Below are 17,662 nucleotides of genomic sequence, written 5' to 3'. Positions count from 1 at the left end.
CAAGTGGCTTGCCTGGGGGGAAAGGTTTGCATTGCCCACCCAGCTCTGTGCAGGAGCTCTGGCACCAGCAGGGATCTGCTCCGGCTAGGGGTGCCCCCGCCCGCCAGGCCAGGCCAGCGTGGGGCTCCAACGTCACGGGCAGAGCGAGCAGAGGGCATCCCCGGAGTGACGTTTCCACTGCCCCCCTTGCAGAGCGCTGCCCCTGCCTCTATCCGGGGGGTGTTGCTGCTGGCGGAGAGGGAGGCGGCCGCCCACCTGGAGAAGTTCCCTGGGATGCAGGTGAGGGTCGGAGCAGCCTCTGGCAGCTGTTGGAATTGATGGATGGTCCCTCCCGTCCTTTCCCCTCCCCTCCCTGGTCTCTGCAGCCCGGGGAAGGAGCTGGAGCAATAAGCTCCCCCAACGTCCGCCTCGCTCCCAGGCCTCCAGGCGCAGCGACCGGTGGAGTCCGTCTGTCCTGGTCACTCACCCTAGCCATGAGACCCCTGCACCCCTCGCCGATGAGGAGCCGGGAGGGGCCCCTCTCCCTGTCCGCAGGGCTTATCCTGGCGTGCCTGCCCGGCAGGGGGCTCTGGCTTTGGCGGACGGCAGCAAAGGCTGCAGCCGCTCTGGGGAAGCCGCGTCCTGGCCACGGGCGCTAGGACAGCAGTGCAGGGGCTCTTGCTCTTTTAATGCTGCTCTGCTGGGCAGCGGGATGGGAAACGTGACTGAGCTGGGTGGCCCAGCGTGGCTCCTGGCACATCCTCCCGGGCCGGCGTGCAGTGCGTTCGAGAGCCCCGGGAGCCAGGAGGGAGCCAGGGCCGCTCAGATACCCTGGGCAGCAGCTGTTCTCCCCGGGCCTTGTGCCGTGGGCTTTGGGTTACGTCCCCACCAGGCAACACCCTGAGGTCTGCATTCAGCGGGCGTTTGCCTGAGTAAGGACTGAGCGGGAGAAACCGCAGCGGCGCACAGACCCCCGGGGCTTGAGTGGGGATGAAACCAGGACCCGCCTGGCTTTGGGAAAAGGTCAGAACAGGGCCACAAAGACCATTAGGCGTTTGGAATGGGTGTCGTGAGGAGAGAGCAATGAGAGTGGGACTTTGCAGCTTGGAAAAGAGACGACTAAGTGGGGAGATGATAGTGGCCCATAAAATCATGAGTGGTGTGGAGAAAGTGAATAAGGAAAGTTATTTACTTATTCCCATAACATAAGAACTAGGGGGCACCACATGAAATGAATATGTAGCAGGTTTAAAACAAACAAAAGGAAGTTTTTCTTCATGTAGCGCACAGTCAACTTGTGGAACTCCTTGCCAGAGGATGTTGTGAATTCCAAGGCTAGAACAGGGTTCACAAAAGAGCTAGATACATTCATGGAGGATAGATTAACTAGGATAGGTAGGAATGGTGTCCCTCGCCTCTCTCAGAAGCTGGGAATGGGTCACAGGGAAGGGATCACTGGATGATTCTGTGTTCTGTTCACTCCCTCTGGTGCACCTGGCACTGGCCGCTGCGGGCAGACAGGACGCTGGGCTGGATGGCCCTTTGGTCTGACCCAGTCTGGCCGTTCTGATGTTCGTACCCAAACAAGCCCCTCTACCGCCTGAGCCAGCAGAAGACCTGCCCTGGCCACATTGCGTAACTAGAGGGCAGTTCTGCTTGCCCCAGGGAGACGGGGCTGCCACACTCTGCCGGCACCGTGCGGGTGGGAGTCAGGATTTACAGCCTGGCCCGGCAGAAGCGGGTGGCTGGGAGTCCCAGATGGCGGCTTCTCTGTCTGACTCCTCGCCCCATGTTGCAGATTGGGGTGGCAGGGCCAATGTGGAGCTGGAGAGAGGGAACGTCACGCCCCAAAGCTGCAGGGTTCCCGGGGGAAGCGTGGCCAAACCAAACGCTTACCCCTCACTCGTCCTGGGAAGGGCTCCTGGCGGGTGCTACGAGGTGTGTCCCTCCCTCCTGCAGGTGGAGGTGCTGCCGTCCCTCCGAGCGCTGGGCCGCCACGTCGACAGGACCCAGTTGACACCAGACTTGGATGGGACTTTCCCTTACTGCCACGACGAGTGGGTCCAGTTCTTCCAGGTGCTGCTCCCACAGCTGTGGCTTGCTCCGTGCGTGGCCGTGGCTTGCTCTGTGCGTGTGCTCCGTGCGTGGCTGTGGCTTGCTCTGTGTGTGGCCGTGGCTTGCTCTGTGCGTGTGCTCCGTGCGTGGCTGTGGCTTGCTCCGTGCATGGCCGTGGCTTGCTCTGTGCGTGTGCTCCGTGTGTGGCCATGGCTTGCCCTGTGAGTGTGCTCCATGTGTGGCTGTGGCTTGCTCTGTGTGTGGCCGTGGCTTGCTCCGTGCGTGTGCTCTGTGCGTGGCCATGATTTGCTGCGTGTGTGTGCTCCGTGCATGGCTGTGGCTTGCTCCATGCGTGACCGTGGTGTGCTGCGTGTGTGTGCTCCGTGCATGGCCGTGGCTTGCTCTGTGCGTGTGCTCCGTGCGTGGCCATGGCTTGCTCTGTGCGTGTGCTCCGTGCGTGGCCATGGCTTGCCCTGTGAGTGTGCTCCATGTGTGGCTGTGGCTTGCTCCGTGCATGGCCGTGGCTTGCTCTGTGCGTGTGCTCCGTGCGTGGCCATGGCTTGCCCTGTGAGTGTGCTCCATGTGTGGCTGTGGCTTGCTCTGTGTGTGGCCGTGGCTTGCTCCGTGCGTGTGCTCCATGCGTGGCCGTGGCTTGCTCTGTGTGTGTGCTCCGTGTGTGGCCATGGTTTGCTGCATGTGTGTGCTCCGTGCATAGCTGTGGCTTGCTCCGTGCATGTGCTGCGTGACCCTTTCCCTCCACATCGGGGCCTGTATCCCGGTAGGCTCAGTTCTCACTGGAGACCCCTGGAAAGCCCTGGGGTGTGAGTAACACAGGAGATGCAGTGGAGGGAGTCTGGATGCAAGTTGTGCCCAGTGGCTGCAGCATAAGAAGAATCTCAGTGGTTTGGTGTATCCTAAAAATGTACACCAGTGTGTGTGTGTATGTGTGTGTGTGTGTGAGAGAGAGAGAGAGAGAGAGAGAGAGAGAGAGAGAGAGGGAGGGTTCCCATGGGGTGCTCTGTGGCTGGGTTTTCTCATGTATTACACACACATTCAAGAAGTCTACAAGACGGCCCAGCCATGTCAGGGCTACTCCAGTGTGGAAGCCCCAGGAGCCACCGTGATACTCACAGCACATGCCGAGGGCCACAACTTAAGTGTGGTTGCATGTACATGCAAATATATATGCAAATATATGCAAATGGATTCTTTCACACTGACGGGCATGAACTCAAAGTTTAAGCGAGACCACACAGCACGCAGGCGCCAGTTAAGTGCAATCGTTAGCGGATTTCCAGCCACCGGACAGCGCTCTGAGTGAGCAATGCCAGTCCAGGGGTTTAAGGACTAAACCGCATCTCGACAGGGGACCAGTCTATTGACGACTGTTTGGTTTTGGCTCCCCCCTGCGGGTCGCGTGTCGAGCCCCATGTAAACCCAAACCGCATTGCGGGCCACGGGCCCCATGCAGCCCGTGTGTGGAGTAGCCCTGCTCTCCAGTGTCTCTCTGTAATTAACCTCCCCACCCCCCACGCCTGTTTATTGGCTGCATTGTGGCTCGTCCGTATTTCCACCGGCTTCCTTCCCCATCGGCCATGAAACTAGCGTCCCTGCATGGCCGGACGCTCTAAGCCTTGTCCCCCTCTACGCCTAGCTTGCCACCCACCCGCCAGCCCTCCCGCCCTGGTCAGCCCAACCCACTTGTGTGTCCTTCCCTGTAGAAGCTGCATCCCTTCGTGGCAGATCTCCAGCAGGCCTCCAAGCTACTGCAGAGCTCCATCCAAGAACTGGAGGAGGGCGACCTCCCGGCGGACAGCCAGGTAACCGCCTGCAACCAGCTCCAGATGCTGCTACCCCCCCCCCCCCCAAAGAGCAGCTTGGGCACCGGTGTTTCCTGGAAGCTGGGTCCCTGTGTGGTTGCTCAGGAGAGATTAGTAGAGCACCCGGCAGCCTACAGGTGGGTTTTTTGTTTCTAAGGGTGGTGCACATATCACATGCCCTGGTGCACACTGACATTTTTATTCCGCACATGGATGGCAAAGAGAGAGGGAACATTGATGTGCACTGCACTGCTGTGGCACAGATACTCACCAGCTCCTGCTGCCCCACGGCAGTCTGGCCTAGGGGCAATTCCTGCCCATCGGGAGAACCCAAAGGACTTTCTAGGTGCATCTGTCCCAAAGCGGCAGGGACTCTCCTGCAGCCTGTGCTTGCTGCACGAGCAAAGACACAATCCGTGTATTGCAGAGCCAGGCGTAAGCCAGCCGGGCGCTGTTCTGTGGGTGCAGCGCCCATGCTGAGCCCAGCCTGGCCCGGTCAGTACATGGACCGGAGGCCACAGGCAGACTGAGTCTGTGCTGCAGCAGGAGATGGGGCAAGGCGGGGCCCACGGGCGGGAGATGCTGTCACCTGGCTAACGCCCTGGTTACTCGGGGCCACGGCAGAGTCCACGGGAGGGCTGCAGGAGGAGCAGTGTCAGTTCTCGGGGAACTCCAGGCAGCATTGCAAACTGCCTGCCCGGAGCCCCGGGGCAGGCCCTCTGGCCACAGACAGCTGCCACGCTGCCCCCCAGCCGCCGGCGGAGTGGTCCCTGCGTCGCACGCTCAGAAAACCCGCTGGGAGCCCCTGGCCGGGGGACCACAGAACCGTAGGGTTAAAAGGGGCTCGGGATGGAAAAACCCGTCTCGTCAGTTAACCCCTTAAATGGGCAGGGAGGCAGAGTAGCACCCCCCCCCCCCACCCGCTGCAGGCGGGGTCTGCTCCAGCCGGGCTATAGGACCCCCACCCGCAGTGGGCCCCTCCCGGCTGGAGCAGCCCCTTGCCTGCTTTGGACGCCCCGGCGGTGAACCGTAACCGATAAGCAACACCCAGAAGGGTCTCTGAGTCTAGCCCCCGCCACGGAGCAGCCCTTCCCGACAATCCTCTGGCGACGGAGCGTCCATGGCCCCCCGGGGCTGGGGTTGAGCGCTCCACCCAGCTCCACTGCCGGGCACCCTGCGTTTCCAGACCCGTGGTGCTGAGCTCCGTTTTGTCCCAGCGTGCACATGCGGCTCCCCACGCTGGAGGGCCCCCCTTACCTTGGCCCCCCCTCGGCGTGGGGCTGCGGGTTCAGGGGTGACGGGCAAAGGCCAGGGCGACGCAGTGACAAGCGGGCGTGTCTCTGACCCGCCCACAGGGGGCAGGCGAGTGCGCGGCGCGGTACCGGGCACTGATGGAGGCCGTGCTGAGCAACGTGCAGCTGGTCGGCTTGCAGAGAGAGGGGGGGGCCACGCTGGCCAGGCTGAGGAAGGAGGCTGCCCGGCTTGGCTTCTCGCCGGACATCAGGTACGGAGCCTCCCTGCCCCAGGAGAGGGACTCTGAGCTTGGAGCTCTCAGCCTCCGGGTCCGGGAGGCTCGTGCCTGTGGCATTGGCTGTCTTCGCAGAATCCCCGTTCCGCTTCCATCCTCCGGCCACACCCACTGCCCGCCAGCCCCTCGAGGTGCCCCCACCACCGCCGCCTGTCCCCCCCCCCAAGCCCCAGGCCTACGCACCGGGCGTGGAAGGTGGCGTGAGCAGGGTGAGGATTTCCTCCCAGGCATTGCTGGAGAACGGGCCTGGCTCACTAGGAAGGAGCCGCCTCTTCTGCCCCCGGAGCTCCATGCAGCTGCCAACGGTGCTCAGCAGAGGTTACTTCATTTCACGTGTGAACACAACGAGGCGTCCTGGGGCACATTAGAGAACAGCAGATGTATGAGGTCGGGGGGGGGGGGACCCACTTCATCTGAGGAATGGGAGTAGAAATGACAGAATTCGGGGTGTATATAACAGCAAAAGCTGTTACCTGTCAATTCCAGGACCCATGTTAATGGGGCTAATGACACCAAGGTGGCTGTGTGTGGAGATGCGAATATCAAAGGCAGGGCAAATTGCCTTTGTAATGCGTTAAGCACTTCAGACCTTGACTCAGGCCTAATCTGCAGCCGGCTCCCTCCGTAATGGGGTGAGCAAGTTCTTTTGTCAAATTGGCTACTTGGAAACCCACATTTGAGTGTGGGTGGCCACTAGATGGCGCCGCTCCCCAATCCGACACCCTGGTCCCAGCCAGCCCGGTGCCAAACCCGCAGGCTTCCTCTGCCCGCAGGTCCCTCCACTCTGCCCCGGCCCCTTGGCCTGGGTCACAGGCAGACTGGGACCGGGTCAGGCCGGGGCTCTTTCCGAGGCCATAGAGTCAGCGATGGCCGACCCTCCCTCGGGTACAGCCGGGCGCGCGCAATCACCTGGCGCCGAACAACGGGAGAGCAAAGGGGAGAGCTCGCCGGGACGCCCCGGTGAGAGACGGGCTGGCTGGGGCAGGGCTCCCTGGGCACTGCGGCCACAGTGCACCCAGGCTTCAGTGCCAGAGCCGGGTGGCTGGGCAGCGCGGGCCCCGTCGCCCCAGGAATCCAGCCACCAGGCAAGCGCTGCCGTCCTGGTGCTCGGGTGGCCAGGCAAGCGTGGTGGCCACACTCTGAGCCCCTCCCCCGAGTCCCTGGCTTGAGCCCTCCACCCCCACACCTCACAACCCTGCCTTGACTCCTGCACCCCCCACCTCCACACCCTGCCCTGTCTCCTGCACCCCCACTCTGAGCCCCCCACCCTGACTCCTGCACCCCCCACCACCACACCCTGCCCTGTCTCCTGCACCCCCACTCTGAGCCCCCCACCCTGACTCCTGCACCCCCCACCACCACACCCTGCCCTGTCTCCTGCACCCCCACTCTGAGCCCCCCACCCTGACTCCTGCACCCCCCACCTCCACACCCTGCCCTGTCTCCTGCACCCCCACTCTGAGCCCCCCACCCTGTCTCCTGCACCCCCACACCTCACAACCCTGCCTTGACTCCTGCACCCCCACTCTGAGCCTCCCACCCTGACTCCTGCACCCCCCACCTCCACACCCTGCCCTGTCTCCTGCACCCCCACTCTGAGCCTCCCACCCTGACTCCTGCCCCCCCCCACATCCCAACTCTCTGCCCTGAGCCCCCCACACTTAACTTTCACACAGGTGCTGTCCTATCACCTCCCCCCACCTCTGCCCTGATCCCCTCCCAAAGGGGGTGGGTTGGGACAGGACAGTACCGGTAGGAAGTGGGTCACCGCTGGAGAGGATCACGTCCCAGGGCCGGTGGGCACATGCTGGTCCCAGGCGGGATGCTAGGGAGGTTCCCTGGGCGGTTCCAGGTCCAGTGAGGGCCCGGGTGGGCGGGATTAGGCACATTTGCCGCACGGCTCGTTTTGCGGCAAAGCGTCTCCTGCAAGGTACAAGTTCCCCTCCGGCCCGGCTCCCCACCGCGGGGCTTGCACTCTGCCCACGCCGTCCTCCCAGGCCGGCCGGCTCAGCTTTGCCTGCCCGGACTCAGCTCATGCCGGTGCCCCGGGCCAGAGCTAGAGCCCAGCTCCTGTAGAAGGTGCCCCACAGCTGGGCTCCCCGGGCCCGTGGAGAGGGCTGTGCAGAGGACCCCCGCTGCTGGTTTCCTTTCCAGGAAGCGGGGGGGGGGGGGGTCTGACTTGCAGCTGCCCCACAAGGTTCCCCTCTAGTTCTAGGAGGGGCGGCTGGTGCTCTGCTGAGCAGAGATGGGCTGGGCAGACCTGTCCCCTTTTCTGCCCTAAGGAACAGCCTGGACTCCGCCCTGGGCCTCTACAGCCGAGTGGAGGAAGACGTTCACGCTTTGGTAACAAAATCCAACCGCTGCCTGGAGCGTCTGGAGCTCCTCCGGCAGATCCGGGAGCTGGAGGCAGAATTCAGCAAGGTGAACCTCATTCTTTGAGGAATAAGGGATCTTGCTGTGATGGCGCATTGGGGTTTTCCCACCTCCTGCACCCCTGTAATGGCATGAACAGACTCCCCCAGCCAGTAGAACAGAGGGAGTTTATTGCTTCTCCAGGATACAGCCCAGCACAGATGTCATCAGATTCCAGGGCAGGCCTAGGATGCCTCAGCCCCCCTTGAGATGGGGGAGACTGGGCCCCTAAATCCCAGCCCCTGCCCTAGGCTGTCTCCTCCATGCTCCCAGAGAGAAACTAACTCCCTCACTTCCAGCCCTGCCCCCAGCCAGGGCTCCACTCCCCTTCTTCCTGGGAGATAACTGGTCAGACAGGTTTGGAGCCCCCTTCGCATAATGACTCATCCCCTGCCCTGCTGGGCCGTGCTACAGGCAGCAGCCAGCGGAGGTCACTCACAACCCACTGCCCAGCACAGCAACCAGCAAGGTACCCTCCCCCCCACTACGTCACACTTGCGCAAAAGGGATTTTTTCCAAAAAAAAGGCCCCGTCTACACTGCGGGTTTTTCCACAAAAACCTCTTCTGCAAAAAGGATCGGAAGAGAATATGCAAATGAGAGTGCAAGATTTGCTAACGCGTGCTTCATTTGCATTTCCTCGTCTGCAAAAAACTAACAGTGTGGACAGAGTCCGGGTGTGTCTACACTGCAGCGTTTTCCCAAGATAATAATACTTGCGTCCACGCTGCCATCGAGGTCTTTCGACAGAGTTTTTCCGACAGCGTAAACCTCATTCCACGAGGAAGAAGCCTTTTTCGGAAATAGGCGCGTGCAGACGCAGAAGAGGGAAATAACAGGAGTGCCCTGGTGGCCAGTCTGTCCAGACTAATCACAACTGGAATGCGAGAGAGCGTCCAATCAAACTGGCCGCTGTCTTTCGAAAACGCGCAGCGCTTTTCCATTGCGCTTGTGCCGTGTGGACGCGCTCTTCCGAAAGGAGCCTGCAGTCTAGACGTAGCCGCCGGGACAGGCTCTGAGCTGAGTGGAGCAAATAAACTTCTCGGCCCTTCTCCTGGGCTCCAGCTACCAAGGGAGCGTGGAGAAGAACAAGGTTTTCTTGGAGCTCTGTGAAATCTGGGTGCCCCAAAGGAAGGAGGGGGGACCCCCAGGGAAGGGGCTGCTGTTAAATAACGGGGAGACCCTGTTGGTGTCTTCTTACAGCTCAGCTGCTGGCTTGAGGAAGGGGATTCTCAGCTCCGGGAGCTGAGCTCAGAGGAGTGGAACCCGCAGAACCCCGAGAGCTCCAGCCAGCGGTTTAAGGAATTCTTCCTTCAGGCTACAGTATGTCCACGGATGCTTTGCCTTCCCGATTCCCGGCTAGAGCGACACGTGGACCACGGTCCTTGCTGGGGCAGAACAAAATCCCCAGGCCCCAGGATTAGGGCTCCTCCCATTTCATTGCATGTCATTTACAGTCAACAGGGCGTCTTGTAGCCAAGGCCACTGGCATATTAGGGGGCATTAGGAGGAGCATGGCCAGCAGATCCAGAGAAGTGATTATTCCCCTTTATTCAGCTCTGATGAGGCCACATCTGGAGTGTTGTGTCCAGTTCTGGCCCCCACTACTGAAAGGATGTGGACGCATTGGAGAGGGTCCAGCAGAGGCAACCAAAATGATTTGGGGGCTGGAGCACTTGAGCTACAGGGAGAGGCTGAGGGATTTGGGCTTGTTCAGTCTGCACAAGAGAAGAGTGAGGGGGGATTTGACAGCAGCCTGCAACTTCCTGAAGGGGGGTTCCAAAGAGGATGGAGAGAGGCTGGTCTCAATGGGAGGAGATGGCAGAACAAGGAGCAATGGGCTCAAGTTGCAGTGGGGGAGGTCTAGGTTGGAGATTAGGGAAAACGATTTCCTAGGCGGGTGGGGAAGCGCTGGGCTGGGTTCCCGAGGGAGGGGTGGAATCTCCATCCCTAGAGGTGTGTAAGTCCCCGCTTGACCAGGCCCTGGCTGGGCTGACTGAGTCGGGGCGGGTCCTGCTCTGGGCAGGGGCTGGACTCGGCGGCTCCAGGGGGCTCCGGGGGGCGCTAGGTTCTACGACAATGGCCCAGGTTACAGAGCTGCAGAAAAGGCCAGTTTGGGCTCCCAGCTCCGGCTCTAGGGGCAGCTGTTCCCAGGGAGGAGCCGCCGGGGTGGGACGCTTTGGGGACGGAGGCTTCTGCCCATGGACCCAAAGCAGCAGCCGCGAGCAGTGCCCAGAACGCAGCGAGGTAACCGCCTCGTTTCCTCCCCCCGTTCCTGGGGAAGCCCTGGACTAAGTGGGGGGGTTGGAACTGCTCCCCGCTCTCCTGCTTCGGCCCCCCCATTAGTTAGCTGCCCGGAGAGCGAGCACCCTTCTTTGCCTTTGCGGGGCTCACCCAGCTGCCCAGCTCTGGCCTGGACCCGCAGGGCCCCGGGGTGAGCCCAGGGCCGAATGGTTTCCTCCCCCCCGCAGGCTCACTGCTCCCGCGGACTGGAGCTGTGCCAGGCCACCGCCGCCCTCCAGGGCTCCGCGTCCCCAGAGGCAGACGCGCTCCAGGCCGCCAGAGGCGCCCTGCAGGCCAGGCTGCCGGGTTTCTACGCCCGCGTGGAGAGGCAGCAGGCGGAGCTGCGCGCTCTGCTCCGCCGGTTCCGCCACGAGGTGACTGCGCCACGCGGGCACGCGGCCGGGAGGCAGCCTAGCTCTCCGCCAGCCGCCGGGGCTCTCTGTGGGGCGGGGTGGGGAGCAGGTGCCTGGCGCCGCCGTCTGAGACCCCCCCAGCAAGGAAACAGCCCTCTGGCGCCCGAGAGCCGAGGTGTCCAGCACGCCAGCCACACGTGGCGCATTGGCCGGCTGAGTGGGGCTCGTTCGCTGCAGCAGTGGCCAAGAACGGGCTGGACCCCCGGGCCTGGAGGCTGTGCTCTGGCGCTGGGGGAGACAAGCGGGGGGAAAGCTCCCGGGGGGAGATTCTGCAGGGGGCAGCGGCTGCGGCAGAACCGGGCTGGGAGGTGTCACGGAGGGACGAATAGGCCAGTGGGAGAGGAGATTTGGGGGGGTAGAGCGTTAGCGAGGCGAGGCGCGAGGGAAAGGTGTTGCGGGTGTTTGAAGGGGGAAGGGAAGATTCTTGCACCAGCAGCGAACAGGGTTGTGGGGGAGGAGAGACGGCCCGAAGGAGACGAGTCACAGCAGCCTGAAGGGGGTTCCAGAGAGGCTGTTCTCAGGGGGGGCAGGTGGCAGAACTAGGAGCAACGGGCTCAAGTTGCAGTGGGGGAGGTCTAGGTTGGAGATTAGGAAAAACTCTTTCCCTAGGCGGGTGGGGAAGCGCTGGGCTGGGTTCCCCGGGGGGGGAGGGTGGAATCTCTATCCCTTTAGTCCTGGCTGGGGCAATTGAGTCGGGTCGGTCCTGCCTTGGGCCGGGGGCTGGACTGGACGACTCCCGAGGGCTCTGCCCGCCGTGGGGTTCCATGCTAAGGAAACGTTCAGACCGATTGCTCTGTTTTCCAGACCACGTGGCTTAGCCTGGACTGCAAACATCTCGGAGAGGGCCAGCCAGCGTGCCGGGAGGCCCTCCGACGCCTAGAGGAGACGTTAGAGAAGCTGTCGGTGGCGTTTCCGGCAGAGCGGTTCCAGGAGCTGAAGGCAGAAGCCCATCCCATGCACCGCGGCAGGGGACTCGCCGTGTGGAACGAGGCCTGGCCGAAGGGTCAGGACACCAGGCAGACCCTCGAGGAGATGCTGGAGACGCCCCAGGAGGCAGACTGTGGTGGGGAGGAAGGTTCTTCCAGCTCAGCGGCTACCAGACCAGGCCCCCGAGTCCCACGGCAAGACCCTCACGTTAGCAAAGCAGCTTCCGACCCTGCCCAGGCGTCAGCAGAAAGCAAGGCCCACGCGACAGAGCCGGGCTGCGGAGCAAGGAGGGGGGCACGTCTGCCCCCGGACTCCGACCTCAGTGTAGCTCCCAGGGGCCCAGGGGGCTCTCGGGGGGGGCCGTCGTTCTGCAGGCGCAGGGAGGCCCGGGAAGGGGGGCGCATTTCGCATGGCTCTGTCACCGCGGAAGCGTGTCCCCCGAGTGTCGCCCATGGGGCTGATCTTGAGCAGAGAGATGTCCTGGCGGAGGATCCTGGCACAGACGGTCTCCATGCGGCCCCCTCTCAGGATCCTCCTCTGGCCCTGCCTTCCCAAGCCTGCTGCCCAGACACCAGCCAGCATCTTCGGGACGGCGCGAGCCGGTCCCCGGGTGACGGGCCCTGCCCAGCGCCCAGCATGCCCAGGCAGCCGCGCGGGGGCACGGTGCCGGAAGCAGCCCCGTACTTTCAGGTGACCCGACGCGGCAGCTTTTCTTCCAAAGACACCGAGCCGGGGAACCCGAGCGGAGACCCGGCTGCGCCGCATCTCATCTTGCCCCTGGAACGCACGAGCCCTCGGCTGCCCAGACCCTTGGGAACCGTGTGCCTGGAAAGCTCCCGTACAAACATGAATCCCGAGTAAAACCGGCTCTGAAATCTGGACTGGCTTAGGCATTCCAGTCCTGGTGGGCGGGCGTGGACGTGCCAGGGAAGAGAATGGAGCAAGTAATGAAGGAATTCATTTGCAAGCACCTGGAAGATAATAAGGTGAGAGGGCACAGCCAGCATGGATCTGTAAAGAGCAAATCCTGCCAGACCAATCTGATCACTTTCTTCGATAGGATACCAAGCCTTGTGGCTAAAGGGAAGTGGTGGATGTGGATACCTAGACTCTAGTAAGGCCTTTGACATGGTCTCGCGTGATCTTCTCATCAATAAACTAGGCAAATACAACCTAGATGGGCTACTGTAAGGCGGGTGCAGAACCGGCCGGAGAACCGTTCTCAGAGAGCAATTATTAACAGTTCATAGTCATGCTGGAAGGGCAGAACTAGCGGGGTTCCGCAGGGGTCTGTTTCTGTAGCTAGAATACTGTTCCATCTTGGAGGACAGGAAAAAAGTAGGAGTCCTATGGCACCGTAAAGACTAACAAATATATGGGAATGGGCAGTGGCTGTCTAGGGAGGATACTGCAGAAAGGGATCTAGGGGTCAGAGCGAACCACAAGCTAAATACGAGTCATCAGTCTGACACGGTTGCAACAAAAGCAAAGCTGATTCTGGGATGTTTTCACAGGAGTGTTGTGAGCGAGACAGGAGGAGTCATTCTTCCGCTCTCCTCTGCGCTGATTAGCCCCAGTTGGGTACCGCAGCCAGTTCTGGGCACTGCATTTCAGGAAAAATGTGGAGAAATTGGAAAGAGCCCAGAGAAGAGCAACAAAAATGATGAGTGGTCTGAAAACATGAGCTGTGAGGGAAGACGGAAAGAATTTTGTTTGTTTAGGTTGGAATAGAGAAGGCGGAGAGGGGACACGAGAGCAGCTTTCAAGCCCCTAAAAGGGTGTCACAAAAATTATGTCATTAGCCTCTCAGGACAGGTCAAGAAGCAATTGGCTTAAATTATGGCAAGGAAGGTTCAGGTTGGACATTCGGAAATGTTTCCTGAGGCAGGGTCTACACTAGGACCTTAGTCTGAAATTAACCCCCCAAGGTCGATTTTCTAAGCGATACATCCACATGACCAAACCTGTTATTCCGGAATAAGGCGCTGCAGAATCTGAACTCTGCTTTTCACGAGGAGTAACGCTCTTCCCCAACTTGCTGTATGAAATACTGTTAGGCTGTGTCTACACTGGCAAGTTATTCCAGAAAATCAGCCGCTTTTCCGGATAAAATTGCCAGCTGTCTACACTGGCCGCTGGAATTTCCGGAAAAGCACTGACGATCTCATGTAAAATCATCAGTGCTTTTCCGGAAAAACTATGCCGCTCCTGTTCAGGCAAAAGTCTGGAAAACTTTTTCTGGAAAACTGTTCTGGAAAAGGGCCAGTGTAGACAGCACAGAACTGTTTTCCACAAAAAAGCCACAATCGCAAAAATGACGATCGGGGCTTTTTTTGCGGAAAACTGCGTCTAGATTGGCCACGGACGCTTTTCCGCAAAACATGCTTTTCCGGAAAAGCATCCTGCCAATCGAGAGGTGCTTTTCCGAAAATGCTTTTAAAGGAAAACTTTTCCATTAAAAGCATTTCCGGAAAATCCTGCCAGTGTAGACGTAGCCTGAGTGTGGACACGCCGGTGCCGCTAATTTGAACTAATTGGCCTCTGGGAGACCTTCCACAGTGTCCCGGAGTGCTCTGAGTCCAAGGCAGGCTCCCTGACTGTGGCTGCGCTCCCTCGGACCCCATGCAATTCCTCCCCGTCGTGAGGACACAGAACTTCGAATCTGTGAACTCGGGTGCCCAGAAGTCAAACTTAAGAAATTTGAAATAATCTCCTCGTGTAGACATGGCTGCCTGTCAGGGGGGTGAAACACTGGAATAAGTTTCCTGGGGAGGTTGTGGAATCTCCATCCCTGGAGATAGGTAAGAGCAGGTTGGACAGATGTCTCTGGATGATCTATTCTAGGTGGTGCTGGGTCCTGCCATGGGGGCAGGGGACTGGACTCAATGACCTCTCGAGGTCCCTTCCAGTCCTAGTGTTCTATAATTTTATGATTTGATGTGCTGCCTAGTGGTTAGAGCACAAGGCTGGCCATCAGGGTACTGGGTTTATTCCTTGACTCATTCCTTGCCCGTAGGCAGGTCACTGACGCCAACCCCTGTGCAAACTGGGGCTTACAATACTTCCCCGCCTCCCGGGTGCGGTGAGGCTCTGCTAATTACTCATTTCCAAGTGCTTTGTGGTCCTCCTGTGAAAGGCATCGGCTGAGTGCGTGCCCAGTGCTCGTGGGGGCAGCGAGATTGGTCTCCTGGCATCACTTGCATTCAGCACCTGCAGAAGAAAACCGCAGGTAGGGCAAATAAGGACACTCCGATCACCTCTCTCCTAGCAGCCCAAACATTGCCTGAGCCACCCGGGCCAGCCCCTCGTCCCCGCGCCTCAGCACCCGGCTGCACAGACCACGCATCCCCACGGCCAACTCTTCCCCCGTCCGCGGCTGCCAGGCCTGGGAGCGTGAACCGTAACCCCTGCGCTAGCACCAGCCAAACCAGCTTCCTCAGGAACTCCCCGCTGGCCCAGAGGCCAGGGCAAGGTCTGGGGGGCAGAAGGGGCAGAGAGAGGGGCCCAGGGCTCCGGCTGCTGCCACAGTCACAGCGGCTGGAAGTTCCAGGCCCTCATCTCTGGGACCCTACATGGCTGCCCCGACCGCCGGGCGCTCCGTGGGGAGCAATGCAGGAGGAAGCGGAAACCCTTCTCAGGCGCTGCGGCTCCTGCAGGAATACGTTCAAGGTGAGCACCACAATCCACCCCGATGCATCTTCTCTTAGACTCGGTCTACTGCAGGTGGGCCCGAAACGCCCCCGTCTGCTCCTCCCAGGCTGTCCCCTCAACCCCTCTCCAGTGGACACACTTTTACTCTCCTTCATCCCCGGCTGGGGAGACTTTGAAACACGCTGGCCCCACGGGGGTGCCTAGAAGATGCTCATGCTGCGCCGCCTCCTTCTCTTCCCCGCCCCCGGTAAGTCCAGAAGGGCTCTGGGGTTTGGCTCTGTCCTTGCCCGGAGCCCGTGGGCAGTGCAGGGAGGGGACCGGCTTCCAGCCTGTGGGGGCCCGTCACTGTTGCTCCTGGCGGGTCAGGGGAGGAGGGACCAGCTTGAATGCAGGGGCTGTGTCTAGACTGGCCAGTTTTTCCGGAAAATCAGACGCTTTTCCGGAAAAACTTGCCAGCTGTCTACACTGGCCGCTTGAATTCCCGCAAACGCACTGACTTCCTACTGTAAGAAATCAGTGCTTCTTGCGGGAATACTATGCTGCTCCCGTTCGGGCAAAAGTCCCTTTTGTGCAAAACTTTTGCGCAAAAGGGCCAGTGTAGACAGCTGAGATTTGTTTTCCGCAAAAAAGCCCCGATTGCGAAAATGACCATCGGGGCTTTTTTGCGGAAAAGCGCGTCTAGATTGCGGAAAAGCGTCCTGCCAATCTAGACGCTCTTTTCCGAAAATGCTTTTAACGGAAAACTTTTCTGTTAAAAGTATTTCCGGAAAATCCTGCCAGTCTAGACGTAGCCAGGGAGTTCAGGCCCCGAGGGGCCTGTGAGGTCTCACGACTGACCCCTACCGGATCACAGGCCCCCGCATCGCGCTCCGTTAGCTCCGATTTGAAACAGCTGACTTGGGTTTGGTCTGTGCTAAGGCCGAGGGAGGGCTCCGCCTCGTTTCTGCTGTCTGCGAAAGCTCACCACGATTTCCTTGCAGCCAGGGAAGGCACGAGAGTGTGAATCTCCCGCCCTGCCCTGCACTCACGGAGTTGACATTTTTCGTGAGACGTATTCAGAAGGCTCCCTCGGGTCTGCCCAGCAGAGGTACTGAAGCGGGGGCGGGAGGCGTGAGGCCCACTGCAATCTGCCTTCTCTTCGTGCCGTTCCAACACAGCGGGCAGAAGGCGCGTCTGCTGGGTTCGGGGTCTCTGGTTTCGAGAGCAATGGCCTTACAGCCTGGCCGTTCTGAAGGCAGCTCTCCAGCCCTCGCTGGGTTCCCTCCTTTACCTGGGGATCTGTCTCCCGCTCGCCCACTTCCTTCTTTCCCTGCACAGCTGTAACGATAGCGTGACCCTGCCCTAACGCCCGTTCCCACTCGACGCCGGCTGTCTGACCTCGCTCCCCGTGGGTTAGGCAGGCAGCCTGACGCTCCAACCGCACCAGCAGCTCGGAGCTACTTCCGAGTCCCCGCCGAGCTCACGCTGAAACGAACGCTGCATTTCACACGCACAGCAACCCCCCCCCCCCCCCCGCCACGGGCCGGGGCCACACTAATGACTCAGCATCTGCTGGATGGGACACGTGTTGCTGCAGGGCGCAAAGTGTGGGCACCCCCCTCAGCGGCGGCGTGTCTGACCGCAACGTGACACATTGTGAAAAGGGCCCAGCACTGGTCAGGAGGTGCCTTTTGCACGTGTGTCATAAGAGCGGCCAGGCTGGGTCAGACCAAAGGTCCATCCAGTGTCTGCCCACAGTGGCCAGTGCCAGATGCCCCAGAGGGACTGAACAGAACAGGAAATCATCATGTCACCCATTGACACTCCTGTCACCCACCTCCAGACTAATTGAGGCCAGGGACACACCATTCCTACCCATCCTGGCTAATAGCCATTGATGGACCTAACCTCCATGAATCAATCTATCTCTTTTTTGAACCTCATTAAAGTCCTGGTCCTCACAACATCCTCTGGCAAGGAGTTCCACAGGTTAACTGTGCGCTGTGTGAAGAAAAACTTCCTTCTGTTCGTTTTAAACCTGCTACCTATTCATTTCATTGGGTGACCCCTAGTTCTTATATTATGGGAACAAGTCAATAACTTTTCCTTAGTCACTTTTTCCACACCAGTCATGATTTTATAGACCTCGATCCTATCTCCCCTTAGTCTCCTCTTTTCTAAGCTGAAAAGTCCCCGTCTTTTTAATCTCTGTTCATTTGGGACCCATTCCAAACCTTTCATCATTTTTGTTGCCCTTTTGTGTCCATGTGCAAATGCTATGAAATAAGTGTTTTCTGGGAACATCTGCTGGGCCTTCCAATGAAAATATTGCCCTTTCCAATCTAGATAAAAATAATGGAGCTCAGCTCTAGGGCTTGGACTCATCTCGAAATATTGGCACCCAGAAAGCCAGAAAGACCAACAGTTTGGCTCGGTGATGAGCAAGGAACTAGCTGCAAATGCAGGAAGAGCTGGAGCATCGGAAGAGAGGAGGGGGAGGAATTGTTGAGGCTGGCCGGGGTGAGCAGGCAGCGTGCGTGGAGAGTGATGCTGAGAGGTGAGAAAAGGCAGAGTGGCTATGAGGAAAGGCCCAGGCAGCCAAAGGACTTTCAAGGC

The 17,662-nt window shown here is 59.9% G+C and overlaps 1 protein-coding gene across 6 annotated transcripts in view; it reads left to right on the top strand.

The window, feature by feature from the left end:
- The window catches only part of KIAA1755 (KIAA1755 ortholog), a 34,266-nt gene extending 21,678 nt beyond the window's left edge, over positions 1-12,588 (top strand). For 5 of the 6 annotated variants that reach the window (XM_075900808.1, XM_075900807.1, XM_075900809.1 and 2 more), the window contains 8 exons: positions 193-279; positions 1,939-2,055; positions 3,756-3,854; positions 5,210-5,358; positions 7,665-7,803; positions 8,997-9,116; positions 10,265-10,450; positions 11,294-12,588. In XM_075900808.1, coding sequence (XP_075756923.1) covers positions 193-279; positions 1,939-2,055; positions 3,756-3,854; positions 5,210-5,358; positions 7,665-7,803; positions 8,997-9,116; positions 10,265-10,450; positions 11,294-12,277 — 1,881 coding nt within the window. In that variant the 3' untranslated portion in view covers positions 12,278-12,588. The remainder of the gene's footprint in view (positions 1-192; positions 280-1,938; positions 2,056-3,755; positions 3,855-5,209; positions 5,359-7,664; positions 7,804-8,996; positions 9,117-10,264; positions 10,451-11,293) is intronic. The other variant, XM_075900806.1, reaches the window with a different exon arrangement.
- Positions 12,589-17,662: the final 5,074 nt, after the last annotated feature.

The sequence above is a fragment of the Pelodiscus sinensis genome, chromosome 18, assembly GCF_049634645.1.
Source record: "Pelodiscus sinensis isolate JC-2024 chromosome 18, ASM4963464v1, whole genome shotgun sequence".
In the NCBI taxonomy this organism is placed as follows: Eukaryota; Metazoa; Chordata; order Testudines; family Trionychidae; genus Pelodiscus; species Pelodiscus sinensis.
The sequence above is the reverse complement of the archived record's forward strand: the minus strand, read 5'-3'. Positions and strand labels throughout refer to the sequence as shown.